At 41.7% G+C, this 16,814-nt stretch overlaps 1 protein-coding gene across 3 annotated transcripts in view; it reads left to right on the top strand.

The window, feature by feature from the left end:
* Positions 1-16,814, top strand: part of BTRC (beta-transducin repeat containing E3 ubiquitin protein ligase) — a 120,900-nt gene that overhangs the window by 61,511 nt on the left and 42,575 nt on the right. For all 3 annotated transcript variants that reach the window (XM_069019878.1, XM_069019877.1, XM_069019879.1), the window contains one exon: positions 1,390-1,479. In XM_069019878.1, the coding sequence (XP_068875979.1) occupies positions 1,390-1,479 (90 nt within the window). The remainder of the gene's footprint in view (positions 1-1,389; positions 1,480-16,814) is intronic.

The following is a 16,814-nucleotide window of genomic DNA, read 5'->3' as shown; positions in this document are numbered from 1 at the left end:
TTTAATCTCTTTGCATTCTTGCCTCTGACATCCTTTGCCATGTGCTCCTCTGCCGGTTTTTGTGCTGCTGCTGACAACATTTTGCACAGTCAGGCCTCTGGCAGAGGGGCAAAAGGGAGATATTGTTTCTTGGTGTTTGGCACTGAGGGAATCTGGCTCTGGTGGTGGAGCTTTGGGGCAGAGGGAGAGGTTTAGGAGCCATTATCGTGCCAGTGTTGCCCACAGGTTTTGTAACCTATAGTAGGTTTGGGGTTGAAGTAACTTCAAACAAATGGAAATCGTAACAAGCCCTGAAAAAAAGATCTCCAGAGATTGCCAGTGAGTATTGCAGGGAGAGAACTGACAGGCAGCTGTCTACAAGTCTTTGTGCATCCTCCCATTTAGGCAATCTTAAAAATATCATGAGTGTTAGTATGTTTTACTTAGTGCTCTTGAAAATGTCTTTGTAACAAGTTTAATTTCATTCTCTTTTAGTGTGTTTTTTGGGTTTTCCCCACGCAACTATTTGAGGTAGCAACATCTTCTCTGTGGTCCACTTACTGCTCTTGTAACAAAGCAAGTTTGTGCTTGCTTTTGAGTTGCCACTTTTGCATGGTGTATTAATCCCATACTGAAGCTCTGAGGAGCAGGGGTGTTGGGGGTGAGGAGAAGAGCCTCCATTAGAAGCTCCTGAGTTCTTCAGGCATTTTAGTTTAAACAGCCAAGTCAACCAAAGTATGATATTAAGCCCACTTTGTAAGTATTGTTCATACACTTCCCTCAAAAGGGGGAGAGACTATGAGTGATGCGTTCTGGAAAGATATTGAAGTCTGCAGCCCCAGTTGGGGGTCACTTGGGCAGGACAGCATTAAAGAAAAAAGACATTCTACTTAAAAAAATTTTAAAAAGCTTTACAAAACTGAGAAGATTAAATACAACAACGAAATGTGGTCTGCATTTGCTCCCCTTCTGATTATAACCTTCATAGTGTCCCCATGTATTTTACATTTTATATTCTGATAAAGTGGGATGTTTATTCACATTTGACATACTCTGTGATAACTAGTGTGTAGAAATCACCTTGCTTTAGTTGTTCTATTATGCAGCATTTTCTGAAAGAATTAAAAACTGAGATGAGATTTTTTTTTTCCATTTTCAAAGGAACAGAGAAGAAAAATCTTTTTCTTTGTATTTCAGTACTGTAAAATTGTTCATAGCTTCTCAGAGGACATGCATGCCCTGAACATAGACTTTTGCTATAAACTGGTTTATTTGGGTTTGAAACATTTACATCTTAGAAAAAGGAAATGTTGTAGAGTAGTAGAATTAGTGTAGGTTCCTGTGCCAAAAATGTGGTGCCTGAAAGAAAATTGTGTTCTTCTATTCATAACCATTTCAATCTTTCTGCAGACCTACAACAGCTGTGCCAGACTGTGCTTAAACCAGGAAACAGTATGTCTAGGAAGCACTGCTATGAAGACTGAAAATTGTGTGGCCAAAGTAAGTAAGAGAACAGCTTTGGTTTTGAGGGTTTTTTAGCAAATTGTTCATTGTTAGTCAATGAAAAGTTCTTGTTAAATATTACAGTCAGGAAAAAGTATTTAAACAAAAAAGCAAGTATTTGGAGTAGGCTTTTCTGTCCTTCAGTGTAGAGATTTTAGGCTTGCTGTTTCTCTCTGCTGGAAATGATTACTTGAGTCCTGAGCTATATAGAATTGAAGGGTTCATTCTGCTATACAAGTAATAGACTTTTCCAGTGGGATGACCTGTGCTGGCCATGTAATTAGCTGTGGCAACTTCAAATGATAAATGTCCAGGTACATGTTAGAAATACTGCATGAGAGCTGTTTGTATCATGATTCCCTTTCTTAGCTACCAGAAGGGAGGTGCAAAAAGAAAGACCTTCCAATTAAAATACAGTGAACACTGTACTTAAAGGAAAAGGAGGAGGGAGATATTACAGTCAGAATGGTAAGAAAATGAATTTATTAGGAAAGTAATTGTCACAGGAAAGTAATTTCTTGAGAATTGAGGTAGATGTGATTGGAAAAGATGAGGTGCCAGTACCCACCCTCTTTCTTAGAATTCAGCATAACTAAAGTAAAACAATGTACAGCTTGGGCTGTTTGTCAATGGAGGACATTTGAACCACGACCATGTGTGGAAAGGCTGCGCGAAGGATGTGTTTAGCCTTGTGTAAGCTTTGTATTTCCACTGAAAGGAAGTTTAGAATGGGCATGCAGGCCAGATCAGTGCATGCAGCCATCTGTTACTGAAACCAGCTGGCATTTTGTTGCTCCTCTGTCACCACAAACCTGACCACTCAAAAGCATGTTTTCCCTTTCAGTTATTTATTCCTTGATCTTCTTGAAGTCCATTTTTTTCATACTTTGATTGGTTGTTAAAGGTGCCTTGTCCCTTCAGGGGCCATTTTTGTATTGACCTTTAAGATAATTTCCAGCTAAATCTTTGCTGGGGTTTTGCAGGTGAATTTTGGATGTCCCATTACTTTTGACTCTTGTCAGGGAATTGGCTATCACAAAAGTTTGTCATGGTGCTTGGAGGTGGCTTAGTGCTCATAAACTGTGCTTGACATGCCAGTTACCTTCCACTGGAGAAGCACTTCTGAGAGAAGCTACCCGCCCTGGTACAAAGTCCTGGTGCAAAGTTTCATACTGGCACTTCATTCTTAACATCACTGCTGTTGCACAGTGCTTCCTAAGGTGCTTTATGATCCAGAGTAGATGAAACTCTTTAAGCAGAGCAACTCTGGCTGAGTTGTCTTATCGTAGAGCATTGCTCCAATGCCATAAAGCAGCTCACAGCAAGCTCATGGGCAAAAACCCATTCAGCCCCGTCTGCTCTACAGCGTCCTGTTTGACCTGATCGCCTCACAAAGGAGCAAGGGTAAGCAAGAAGGACAGCTAATTTAAGTGGTGCCTCTTTTAAATGAAATCACATACTTTAACATCTTCATGCCTTAGCTAATAAGCTCTCCTAAAGTTACGTTTTCAGCAGGTTTATGGTGAGAGGCGTAGGTAGGCCTCAAGGCTAGAACAGCAAGACTTGTTTTATGCTATTGAGGATGAATTTGAGCCATCACTCTGGAGATAAAATAGTGTGTGTTTTTGAAGTGTCGTGTCTCTATATGCTGTAGGGCAATATATGTATGTATATATATTCATGGACAGTCTGCCATCATATAAGTGTATGGAAAACCATATATAAGCACGTATATATATGCATGCATACATGCACATACATGTGTGTAGATCTGTATCTGAAACATATATGTATCTTTCTCTAAAAAACCATAAGGACTTTTTGGGGGATACAATTCCTCTAGTACTAGCTTGCCTGGCTACTGTACTCCTTTCCTTTGCCTTCCTAGCTACAAACCAAATGAAGTTGGTTCTACGAAAGCTTGTCTTTCAAATTCCAGAAGTGTCGAAGCATTTATAAATCCAGCGATCTAAGTGCAGATGGCTCAGTGATGGCATAGGCAAATGGCACAACTGTTAAATGTTCCCTAGGTGAAGGGCTTAAATGGGATTTAGGGAGTTCGGAGACCTTCTCCTACCACTTGCACATGGCGAGTTTTATCCTCCATGACTGATGTATTTTATAGCCTCGGACTTTAAAATGTGGAAGGTGAATACTGGAAAGTGCTACAGGTTTTATTATTTGCAGCACTTTTCTGAATGTATTGTAGGGGGTTCAGTTTTTTTTTTTAACTTGCAGTGAAACATAGAAAGGGTTACTTTGGAAAAAATGTTTTACTCTTTCTGATTCTGCAGTGCAGTATCAGCCCTGACCGGGAGCCACCGTCTGCATTATCACCTGCTTGTCATATGTGTCAGTCAGTCTGCAAGAGACAATGGTTTTTCTGAAAACTAAATTTCTGATTCTGCACCTACTTGCAGAGGAGATAATTGTGCTCTGTTAGGAGTGTATTAATGGCATTTACTGATCATGTGCTTGACATTTCTAAAAGTTTGATCAAAGAATGAAATGCAGTTACCCTTGAGGCCACACATACCAATACTGAGGTATCTTCTCTCAGATTGGAGCACTGTCCATTCATTAAACTCTCTTGTGAAGGAGTGCTTCTGTACAGGACATCTGTTACAGTGAGGGAACTGCAACACGTGTATCAATCAACGAGGCCCATGGAAAAGAAATATATATGGACCGATTCTTGGTAGATGTTTCAGAGAGATGTTTATTTCTCCAGCCACATGGCTGAGGATCTGCCGAGGAACTGCTCAATCATGGGACCTGAGGGTCCTTGTCCGCGCAGGGGAACACAAAACAACCAATGGGGAACGAGGCTGACCAGGGGCAGGGGAACCCCGTGTCTCCCCCCCCAGGGCCCCTCTCCCAGGACCACATGGCAGGGGGGAGGAACCCCAACACTTCACCCGTTTATTTTTAACAAAAAGAGATTTAAAACTTAACATTGAAAACAACTGGATAAACGTGAGATAACAAAGACATTTTCAAAACAAAACATGCCACCCTCCCTGAGTCTTTAAATGTCCAAACAGATTCTCTGGAACATCTTAAGGCTGACAGAAGGGAGACAGGACTCTCTGGGCATGCTTTGTGGGGAAACTGAGGCAGGAGAGGGTTTCTTCCATTTGTACCTGTTGGAACTCTAAACAAAAATAGTTAATTTCTTCCCTCCCCCTTTTCATCTCCCCTCGGCATTGGAGAGGAGTTGTAGGGAAAGGGAATTGTATAGGGAAGCCATGGGGTGAAAAACGGATTAGGAATAAACTGGGGATAGGGTAAACTTAGGAAAGGGTTCATATTAGGTATAGAGTAAAAGGGGAAAGTAGGTTGTGGGTAGGGAAGCTGCTGGGATGGATATTGTTTATAATTTTGTGCGTAACGGCTGCCTTTGACTGGAATATCCCCAGGCCCAGTAACATTCGCTGCTTGTAAACCCTTCTTTCCTTGCACTAAATCAAATTGTACAACTTCCCCATCTTCTACACTTTGCAGGTAATTTTTAGGGTTATTCTTTTTAAGCAGTTCTATGAACGAATATGTCTTCTTGGTTGTCACATCTTGTTATAAAACCATAATTTTGTTTAACATTATACCATTTTACTATTCCTAAAACCTTAGCTACGGTGATTGTTTCCTTTTTCTGAGTGGCTGCTGTTTTCTGTCTCTTTGCGTTTTTGCTTTCTCTTTCGCTCGCTCCCATGTTGGAATTGTCGGAGCTGCTCATGCCTGCACGCTCTTCCTGGGGTCCCATTCAGGGCCGCGCGGGCCGGGCCGTGCCACTCAGCTCCCCATGCGCCGCCTCCTCTGCTCTCAGCTGCGCTGCCGCTGCCTGGCGCCGCACCCATGGCTCGGCCGGGCCCCCGAGCAACGACCCCCCCGCACCCTGCTCCAGCGCGCGTTTCGGCTGGGCGCGGCTCCGCTCCGCCGCCACCTCCGCCAGCCGCCACCCACGCACCGCCCCTCTCACGGGGCTCGCTCCACCACGCGCTGCGCGGGGCCGGGCGGGCACTGCCGGGTCGCGCCGCTCCTGCCGCTCCTCGCTCTGCTGCCGACACTGCAGCTCGTGCTGCTCCGCCCGCGCACGGGAACTGCCTCACTGCTGCTCGCAGAGCGCTCGGTGCACGTGGCCTGGGTCGCATGGTCCCTGAAGCAGGCTTCCCTTCGCCAGGATACAGCTGACATTGTTCAACAGTCTCGGTAATTAAATAATATTCACGAAAATATTCTTCCATCGGCATATATTTTGATTCAGAAATTAACTGTGTCCAAACGGTCTTCCAAAAGTGTTTGGTAAGAATTAAATCCCAAGAAACGTAGAAAAAGTTCCTAGACAACCGTGCCAGGAAGTGTTTCAGTTCCTTTTGAGCCTGAATTAAGCTAAAATTTACAAATCGTTCAAGAATCTTTTCAAGTTTAAGATAAATGTCCGTATGCGGCTCTGAGACAAGAGTCTTCCCATGGTTCCTCCATAATTTAGAGATGGAGCAGCAAAACAAAAACAAGAAGAGAAATCCAGAGTTTATTCACAAATCAGTCGCTGTCCTTAGGGATCGGGGATCGTTCTGCCCGCATCATGCACCATTTGTTACAGTGGGGAAACTGCAACACGTGTATCAATCAATGAGGCCTGTGGAAAAGAAATATATATGGACCGATTCTTGGTAGATGTTTCAGAGATGTTTATTTCTCCAGCCACATGGCCGGGGCTCTGCCGAGGAACTGCTCAATCACAGGACCTGAGGGTCCTTGCCCGTGCAGGGGAACACAAAACAACCAATGGGGAACGAGGCCGACCAGGGGCAGGGAAACCCCGTGTCTCTCCCCCAGGACCACATGTCAGGGGGGCAGGGCCCCAACAGACATCCAGTGTAAGCTACCAACCTAACAACTGGCATTATTCCTAAAATAGAGGGGGAAAAAACAGATACACATATTCAGGTATGGAAAGCAGCGCAGGGCCACAGTATTTTGATCACTCAAGGAAGTTTGTGTTTGTTAGGAAACCTTGTCTGTCTGGTTTTGTATACAGTGTCATGCTGCTGGTGCAGCCAGGTGCTCAGTGCCTTTTACAAACCTATGAATTAACTAGTTTTATTCAGACGTTTTAAAATAAAGCTAGAATATCATATTCTGATGAATCTTTGTGTCTTATTCTTAGCCCTTCTTTTCTGTTATTTGTCCTCTGAAACTCCGTTGATAGGATTTGTACAAGTTTGGATAGAAGCAAATAAGGAGCAGTAGAAATTGTTTCAAGTGTGTGCATGTTTTGACTGAAGAGCTGGGATCTTAAAAATTATACATTGTGATGCACAGATTTCACATGTGTGATCTATAACATCATTTCTTTCCCTTGCACAGGAGTTTTTCTGTTATTTTTTGGCATCTTTTTGTCCATTGCCTTTGAGTGATCAACAAGTCTGATGTATATTCAAATGTCTTTCAAAAGGAAGTGCAATCTCTAATTGTGTTTTAGATGTGTGTGTACACATATATGTAAAAACTCCTCCTGTTTGTCTCTTTAGAAACCAAAAAATCTCTGCAAGAGAGTTTCTTTTAATGATACTATGGGTGTGCAACCAGAAGTGGACAACTTTCTCAGGAATTGGTACTAGGTGCTTAAATAAGGTGGAAATGTAGCATGAACCTGAGCTCCAAGGACAGGGTATTTGATTTTAATGAGGCTTATTGAAATCTGGCCAAATGAGCATCTGTTCCTATTGTTTGTTCCATATTTCGTAAGCCAGTATCTTCAGGCAGATAATGGTGTTGGTGTGTGCTTCATCCTCAATTAGAGAGGGACATAGTTAAAAGTCCCCTGGCATCTGGTATGTCACTAGGATTCTTTTGATGCTCCTGGGTGTGCAAACAAGTTTCTCTTCTGTTCTGTACCCAGGAACACTTTCTGTGATGACCTTCACACTTTCTATTTGATGTGTGGTAAGGGATGCTCCAGCATGTCTTCAGTCTCCTTGGCTGAGTCTTTGCTTGGATGGATTATATACAGTCCTGTTTTCAAACAGGTCTTACCTTTTCACCCTTTCGTTATATGGGCTGTGTTAGGTCTGAGTTTTGCTGTTTGCTTTGAATCTGTTAGATCTTGCATTTCCCTGGATCCTGGAAATATCCTTTTGATTCCAAGTACTTGTTGTTTCCTGACAAGAGGTTGGTGAATAACTGATCTCAGAGTTCTACAGTCAGTACCCGTTTCCTCCATTCATTAGATAGGTCTTACTGTTTATTAACTCCTGCAGTCGGTTCCAGTTCATCCATATCTCCTGTACAAAGGAGTGTTCTCGGTTTCATTTTGCACATTGAATTCTTTCCTACTTGTGCCAGAGACAGGCACCCTGTGGCATCCCTGCCAGAGACAGCACTGATGAGACACCTTCAAAATGGCCTGCAGCATCCCCAGATTTCTGCATAGTTCTGAACTCAGCAGCACCAGCTAGGAGAGGTTCTCTGCCTCCACCTTGATCTAAGTAAACTTGTAGAAGAAAAATATAGTCACACACACCACCCTTGAAGAATCAGCCCTCTGTTTCAGGCCACTCCTTGCTCCTCACATGTGATAACTGGTCTTGCTTTTTAAGATCCTGGCAAACTAAGGGACTTCTCAGGGTCTTTTAAGCATTTTCTGTCCTTTAGGGAATCTTTGCTGTTCTTCATACTTTTAAGTGGGCAGTGGTTAATATATTGAACTGGGAATCTAGAAAGGGTTTATACCATTTATTTTCAGCATGTTTTTTTTTCACGCTGTGACCATGATGGCTTTTCTTTCTTTTCTTCAAAAAGGGAACTGAATAATACTCTTGCAACAATGTTGTGAAAATTTTGTTGTGAGTTTTTTGTTGTGAAACTGTGTAATACTTCTTTGACCCTTGGATGAAAAGCCCTGCTTAAGCATGTTGGCTGGGCAAGCTGTGTGTAGTGTGCAGGGGGACAGAGCTCAATTCTGGAAACACAGAACAGGCCTTGGCACTTCCAGTATGCTATGCAAAATTTCCTTTCAAAGATGCATCTTATTACTTAGCTATAGCTACGTATTTTACACTCAAGGGTGATTCAGCTAAAGCAAGGAGTGGTGGAAGTAGCTGGTAATTGAAATCTTCTTTCCTTTGTCAGTTCTTTCTGCATTGCTACTTTTGAATTTTTAGAACAAACATAGTCTGCACAATAATAACACTAAGTCTGGAATTTTTATATGAATTTAAAGGAAAAACCACAAGCACTCTTTAATAAAGAAGCATTCAGGTTCCAGGCTGGATGTTCCAGTTGGCAGTAGGACAAATTGATCTGAAGAGTGTCCCTCTTGTACTCTCAAGTCCCTTTATGTCACAGATTGATGGCTCTTTTTTTCCAGAGTGTGTCTGCATTTACTTTGCATGAATAGCACAACCAGCTCAGAGTTCTGCTGTGATATACCACTGAGTCAGTATATCTTCAGATAATGTATAGTTTTGTAGTGCTTTTGAAGCCTTTCCAGTCCTTGAGATTGAAATTAGAGCAATTTAATCATGAACAAATATTATTTGACTAGCAACATTCAGTTCCCTGGTACTTGTTCTACTGGTTTAATAAGAAAGTATGTTAGCTTAATTTTTAGTATTAAGCTTCTGTGTAATGATGAAGAGGGACTGTCAGTGGACATGCTTCCAGCCCCAAATCCTTCACTAAAGTGTCCTCTACTGTGTCTTGGATATACCTTTCTCTGGGAGGGGCAGCAGTTTTTGAGGTTGTTGCAAACTGGATAAACACTGCCTCAACCCCTAGCTGGATAGAGATGTAAGTATGTCATTTTACCCTTCTGTTGGATGTATTCTCTCTGTAATAAGAGGGTTGTGTGAATGGTAGGCATTGCAGGGACATTGCTGGGAGTACTTAACATGCAAAAGGTGCTTAGAAAGTGAACTCTCAGACAGCAAAAGTAGAAAATGGTATCGGAGGTATATGTAAAAGCTTTGACCTAATGATGATCTTCCTTTCACAAATATGACTACCTTTATCTTAATTGCTAGTTTGTCTATCTTTTTTTAGGTCAAGACAATCTTTATGCTTTAGCGTCATCTTGGTCTAATAACCTCTTTGCCAATGACAGAGAAAGAAATGTGATATTCCTGCTCCCCCAACTCCACCCCACCATACACATTCTCCAGATTTTGATAGACTTGTTTTATTTATTTCCAAAATTATATCCGCAGGAAACAAGCTGTTTAAATTCAGATTATACTGAAGCAAAATGGTCCTGGTATGAGAAGCAACGTGCTGTTTTATGAGCGCAGAGTCCCTTTTCTCATAACTGATTGATAGTAAATATTTTCCTGAAGAATTATTGCCAACCATGAACAGTGCAACTGTTTCACTTTTTTTTTCTGTGCTACTTGCTGTACCAGCCATTGTCTGTAATTAAGATCTACAATTCACAATGCAGACGTTTGCACTTCCTCTGGGTCTGAGCTATTTATAAGGCATTTCAGCTGTTCAGAGTTTCTTTTGAGTGTTAAACTATGTGTAAACAGACTTCTTTAGTCTTCAGTTACGCAAACATTGTGGAGTGGTTGTCATTTCTGCTTCTCTTACCACTCAAAATGACTTTGTATGTCAACGAAACCACAAATTAAAAAATAATTACACTTGGGGGTTTTTTTAAATGCAACAGAGACTTTGAAGAAATAGCAATATAAAAACTAACTCATACATTGCTTTGTAGCAGAGGGTCTCTTAAGTGTGTTCTGGAGATCAGTTTTCCAAGCTCAGCAGTAAGGATGGTCAGGCAAGGGATAGGCAAAATCTTGATATGAAGAATCATTTTCAAAGTTTGGTCAACTCAGTGGAGATGTTTCTACTTTTTGGACCCCATGGTTTGGAATCTTGATAAAGCAAATTGCATTACATTTCAGATTGAGTTCAGTAAATTCTGGAAGGTCCCATCACAGATATTAGAAACTCCATCTCAAGTTTGAGTGGTTTCAAGGAAAAGTTTTCTTGTGGTGATGACAGTCAAGCTGGAGCAGGTTGCTTGTGGAGGCTCTGCAGCCTCTATCCTTGGAGGTTTTCAAGACCAGTCTGAATGAAGCCCTGATCTAGCTGATCTGACCTCATAATGCACCCTTCTCTGAGCAGGAGGCTGAGCAGGAGGCTAAGCAGGAGAACACTGGAGGTCTCTTCTAAATGGAATCATCCTGGAATCCTCTCAGTGTACAGGCAGTGAAGATGTAATAGAAATCTTTTAAAATTTAGAACTTGACCTGGCATCCTCAGTCAAAATTCCCCTGCGCCAGTATTATGTGTAGTATCATGTGCTGTAGTTCCTTGCTGTGTGTTTGCTGGTTTGGTGATGGATACTCTGCATAAAGAATTACAGCCTTGAGGTCTTCATTTGAGGTCTGTCACATTAAGCTTGTAAGGAGTGTTTACCAGGATAAGTGTTACAAACAAACTGGACTTGGATTTACTTGGATTTGTGTTGGAAATGTGAAACAGTTTGGAATCATGTCATTGGTGGCTTTAGTGATAAATGGTGGCAAACATGACGAGAAACATTGCTTTTTAAGTAGTCACCTGCAGTCACAGCACCCTCAGATGGTATGGAATACATGACATTAGCTGGATGTATTTTTAGTATTTTTCAAATACAAGAAATAAAAAAGTTGTTTGAAAATACGTCCAATTCTTGTGCTAATGCTCGTGGTATGAAATGCTGTAATAGCAGTTTCCTAGTGGAGCCCACTGCAGGGAAGCCACTGGTGTGGCCAAGTATCACATTTCAGAAGGCAGAGCAAGTTCTGAGTTCAGCCTAGCAAGAGAGCACCCAAAAATGAGGCTGTTTCTGTAGCCTGATGGGGGTTAACGTGGGGTGGGCTCCAGCATCTTTGCTGTTGGGAGCAGTCAGGGTAGGGGAGGTAGCGTGGAGCGGGTTCATGGTGAGGCGCGCACTGCAGCACTGCCCACTGGTGCATGCAGGATCACCCGCACGCAGAGATCACATGGCTCCTCCAAAAGTCAAACGATCAATTCGCCTCGTTTTGGCTCTGTACTTAATGCACAAACAGTGCGATCTGCAGGGCTGTAATTGCATTGTTAGGGCCAAGGAACAAGCCTGTGCCTTTTCAGCAGACAGCTGGCAGGGAAAGAGGCATGTTGTTAGGAAAGAGAGAGGCAAGGCAAATAAAATTACTGCTAACGCTCAGAGATCGGCAGGAGTCCTACTTGCCTAATCTTACCGGTGGGAGCAAGCGGCTGTTGTAATCCAATTATAGCAGCATAAGCAATTTGTTAGACACTCCGCATAATGTAACAATTTCCCAATAAACTCTGACTTGTAATAACGTCGGCAAGAGCCCACATAAATCTGCCCGAATGGTGGGGGCTGGAGTGTTCGGCTGGGGGCTTGTAATTTGTGCCATCAGCACGTTTTGTGGAGTGTGGTGTGGTGCAGTCTTTCAGTGCAGGAATTTTAAGGGGAAAAGCATGGCACGCCCCTCCAAGAGAACACCATTAGCAAGGGTCGAAAGAGATACCAAACAAAGCTAGGAGGTGGCTTTTCTAGGAGGGAGGAAAAATCAACCCCCAAATGCAAGGCTCTAGCTGATGAGGATTCAAAAATATTAAAAAGCAGTAATGAAAATTGTAGCATTTTAAATTACATCAGGGGGAGGAGGGGGAACTAGAATTACATCTGGTTTGGAGGGAGAGGGAGGAGAATACCCTTCTTTATATTTAAGCTGTTTAAATATTAAAAAAGAAGCTCAAGTCTTGAAAGGGATGCTCTGTGCTTACAAGACAGAGAAACCACAGATCCTGTCCCAAGCAATTCATAATCTACAGAGGAAAAAATTAAACCTTTTCTGCTATCCAGTTACTCTCCCGTTGTCTTTCTTGCAGCTCCTAGCTGACTTCATGCATATTGGCACAGCATCTTGATGATGTGTCTGAGAGATAAAACGTAGGTCTAGAACCATTCACTTTGAGCGTACCCCAGTGAATTTAACTTTTTTGGCACAATGATGAATGTCCCCTCTGGTTCATGCAGATCTACACAAAGAACTAATCTAATTTAGATATTATTTAAAAGTAAAATCAGTCTGCTGTGCTCTGCCTGTCACTCTTAGAGTACGTTGCCAGTTAGAGCATCATAGACACCAGTTTAAGGTTTATGTTTAGCAAGATTTAAAGTATCATATTTCTGTTAATCCCATTATTTAGCATTTCCCTTTGCTAGGATGCAGATAGGCAGCAGGCAAGATAATGTAGGTCCCTTTATATATAGCACAGAGACAGTAAGAGGTCCAGGATTTTCAGCGTTTTCTTAAGACTGCTGTGGTGTAAAAATGCCTGGCTTCATACTGCTAACAATACTTTATTAATTTCTTAGCTCTGAGATCCTGTGAGGCTTCAGTGTGGAGTGACATTTCTGATCCTGTTCCCAAGTTGTGGCAGCACAATGCCTTTACATAGGGGAAAAAGTAGTTCCCAGCGATACAAAACAGTTTCCCTTATTTGGACCTTTTGCTCTCAGTCCCTGTGTTTTGATGCTGGTCTAGAGAGGTTCTTTTGCATAGCCAAAAAAACCCCAACAGAAAACCAAACCCCAAACTAAATGACTGACCTTGAACATACAATTATGCCTGTACCATGTCTGCCTTTATCGTAGTACTCTATTTTGTGTGATTTTGGGGTGTATTTACATATTCACCTGTCATACTAGTCCTGAGATGATTTTTATTTAAACTGTAGAAGAGTAGCTGAGACGTGCATGCAGGCTGCCGTGAGGATAATGCTGCATATTTTGCCCTTCTTTATGTGGAAGTCAAGCTTCCATTGTTCTTAATCTTTGTTGTCTGCCAGCGTATCAAAATAACAGGCTGAGACAGCGAGCATTTCCAAAAGTATCCTAATAAATATTTTCTTGCTACATAAGTGCACCTAAAAAAGTGTGTTTAAAGAGGACAGGTATTATCTTAGTTTACCGAAGCTGAATCAATAAACTGCAGTGCTTCTAATAAAGCCACTCAGTGTCTGGGTTTAACTAATGGCTGATTTTCACGGCTTTGACAGTGAGCTGTGTGCGTTATTTTCTCCTGATATTGTAAAAATAATGAGAGCAAATTAGAACAATCAGTTTACCCCGATAGCTGCTGATTGGAGGTGATGGGCAATATGGCAGCGGGTAATCCATCTTCGGGCTCCTGTCACATTAACTTCAGCAGTGTGGAAAAGATCAGGCGGAGCGAGTGGGAATCCTGCCCAATCAGAAAGCCGAAATTAATGAGAAGAGCATTGTTCTGTGATCAACCTTTTAATTAGCAAGAGTGGAGATGGAGGGAGTGATGAAGCTGGCAGCACAGCTGCACAATGCTGGGCATGTTTTCGGTGAGGGGGAGGGAAAAACATGGGTTTTAAATTACCCCTTCTGTGCTCCCTGTACACCGGCAGTGTGTCTTCATTCTAACCCCCTTAAAAGATCTTAATAAACAGCCACATCCAGGTTAATACTGCAAACGTGGCTGTTACTAATGAGTAGTTTCGAAGTAGGTCGTTTCGGGGGTCATTTAGGAAAATGTTGATCACTGTTTACAAAAAGGAGAGAGAGAGAGAGACAGGGTTTGGTGTTAAAGTTTCACTGCATCAAGGAAAGAAGAGGAGGGAGATGGATAAAATTAGAGTAAGGGACTGCCTGTTTTAATACTCCTCTCCTTATTTAGTATATGTTTGAAATAAGATTCCTCAGTATATATTTGAAACGAGACACTCCTTAGTTAAAAATACTATGTGTGCCATGTGGCTTTCAGCAGCAAAAAAAGAGGAGAGATCAAATACTGGGTTGATTTCCTAGTGCTCCTTTTTGTTGGTTTTTTTTGATGTGTTTTTTTGCCCCAGTATTTTTTGTGTTATTCACTTAACAACAAGAAATTATAATTAAAAATATTTGACTGCTGTAATTGCTAAGATTGACTTGGGTTTTTTTCCTAGTGGTTTGAGAAAATCAGAGTTTTCTCAAGTACATTCTAAAAACAGACACTGGAGTTAATGGCTGTCAGTTCTGAATACCAGTCTTAGGAAAATCTTTACTTTTGTAAAGGGGAAAAAATAGAGGGGGGGGGGGGGCGGGAAGTGGTATTACAGAGCAATTTCTGGAAAGGAAAATAAGAAATGTTAGAAAATAATGTTTGCAGTGGGAGCGTAGCTACTTCTGATTACCACGGTTCCTGTTCTTCCTTCTTGCTCTTTGTATTGTTGTTTTCAGGCAATTCTCCTTCCCCTTAATTCCCAAAGAAGTTGCAGTGGTAGAAGAGTGAGGCTCCGTCACTCAGTGCACAGCAGCTGTGCTGTTTTCCTTTCATTTTTCTAATCAGGACACAGGCTCTCTTTACTATTAGATATTCCACTTTCTGATGCTGAAAAGCACATAAACTCTTGTGAGTTTGCAAGAGACAGCAAAAGTCAGCGCCCTGCACCCAGCAACCCGTATGGGCTGTTTGTGTGAGTTGTGAGCTCACACCCACCAACTTCGTGTTGCCTGCTTTAGGCAGCATGCTGGGAAGGAAAGCTGCTCTGGGTGAGGTTGGCTCCTTTGGGGTTTACTTCCAGGCAGATATCACCATCTTTGCTTACTGCAGTGTTTGGAACTTTCCTAGTTTGTAAGAGTGATGTAACCTCTTTCCTTCTCACCCCTCTTTAGAAAATGAGAGCTTTGTATGAGTTTGGTGGTGTCCACATAGTTTTTGTAGCCTGAAAGACAGTGCATCTCCACAAAGAAGTTAACCTGGTAAATTGTAGACTTTCTATACTATCTAACCAATTGTATTTCTAATATAATAAGGAGTGAGGCTTGCGGTTCTGCCTACAAAGGTTGTCTTAATATTTTCCTTTGCAAGAAACAGTTTCAATTTTTTATAACTTTGTCACTATTTAACCCTTTGAAGAAACATTCTACTTCAGCGTCCCACTCCCTGCAGCCTGAGGCAGAAATAAAATTTGGTGTATGGGATGAACAGTATTCACTTAACAAACAGCTGTTCAATATTTTATTTTATTCGTATTGCTTGTTCTGTGCCCCAGGCTGTATTTATTGCATGCGTTTTAAGTCCTGGTCAGAATATGGAAATACAGACTTCCTCCTGGGGGTTTCCCCTGCACTTTCAGTGCTCCACAAACCTTGATTAATCCTTCCAGTGTTTCTTGGGGTGAGCATTGGACCCACAGCATCCCTTTTTTGCAGAGAGTTCAAAAGTTACTTCAACAACTGAAATCTAGGGAGGAAGTAGTTTATTTATAGTAAGCAATGAGGTCTCGCAGGAGGAATATTAGATTAGGAATTATGAACCCAGATTTTGAGATATCCGTTATCTTTGTCATATTCTGCTTTTCTGTCTCCGTTCTGTCATCTGTAAAAGGATAATGCTGCTTAACATTTCCTTGTTTGACTTTTGGGAATCTGGAAACATGCTATCAGTTGAAGCATGTTTTGTATTTAAGCACTGGTTTTGTCTATATACGCCTAATGTTGATTTGGGCTCTGTTGTTGGGGTGTCTTCTCTCTCCCCAGGACCATGTACATTTTTAAAAGGCTGTGTTAGACCTGCATCCTGGGAAGGATGCACTTACAAATGGTTGCATTCAAGTGGCAGTCAAATATGATCCTTGTGGGAGGCAAGAGGAAAGTCCAAGAGAAAGTGGACAGTTACTAAGCCAAACATTCTTCTTGTTGTGGCATAAAACACCGAAAGCTCTCAAAACCTTTTGTTCTCCTTTAATAAAACTCAAGACCCAGTAAATTATTCCACAGCTGCTTAAATCAGTTTGTCAGTTTCCAAAGAGATTCCCCTGTGGGCAGATACCAAGTGGTAAATTCTTGCCCCAAAGTAATCATACAGCAGGAGAGTAACTGGAAAGATGCAATGCATTGCAGAACCCACCTTAAGTATGGAGCTTAACACCGTGACTCTGTAATGGGATGTCCCAACATGGGGTATAATATCATAAATACTGTAAATATGCCACTTGTGAATTAATAGACAGCCTTGGGATTGTTATGTTTACATACATGTTAAAATGAACATAGAGCTAATACTAATTCTTTTTTAACCTAATAAAATAATTTCATTCTAGCTCCTGGCTGGGTTTTGCAAGTGTATGTTTTTACCAGTGTTGAATTTCTTGGTTGGGTTGTTTGCTTTTTTTTTTTTTTTTTGATACTATTTTCAGTTAATTTGATTTAAAGCATTTCACATATTTTTCACATTGCACTGTCTGCATTCTGCAGATTTCCTGCCTCTCTCTTTTTCATCCCCACACCAGCTCTCTCTGTTTTGGGGCCTTTA

The sequence above is a fragment of the Aphelocoma coerulescens genome, chromosome 6 (assembly GCF_041296385.1).
Source record: "Aphelocoma coerulescens isolate FSJ_1873_10779 chromosome 6, UR_Acoe_1.0, whole genome shotgun sequence".
Lineage (NCBI taxonomy): Eukaryota > Metazoa > Chordata > Aves > Passeriformes > Corvidae > Aphelocoma > Aphelocoma coerulescens.
Note: the sequence above shows the minus strand (reverse complement) of the source record. Positions and strands in the feature narration are given on the sequence as shown.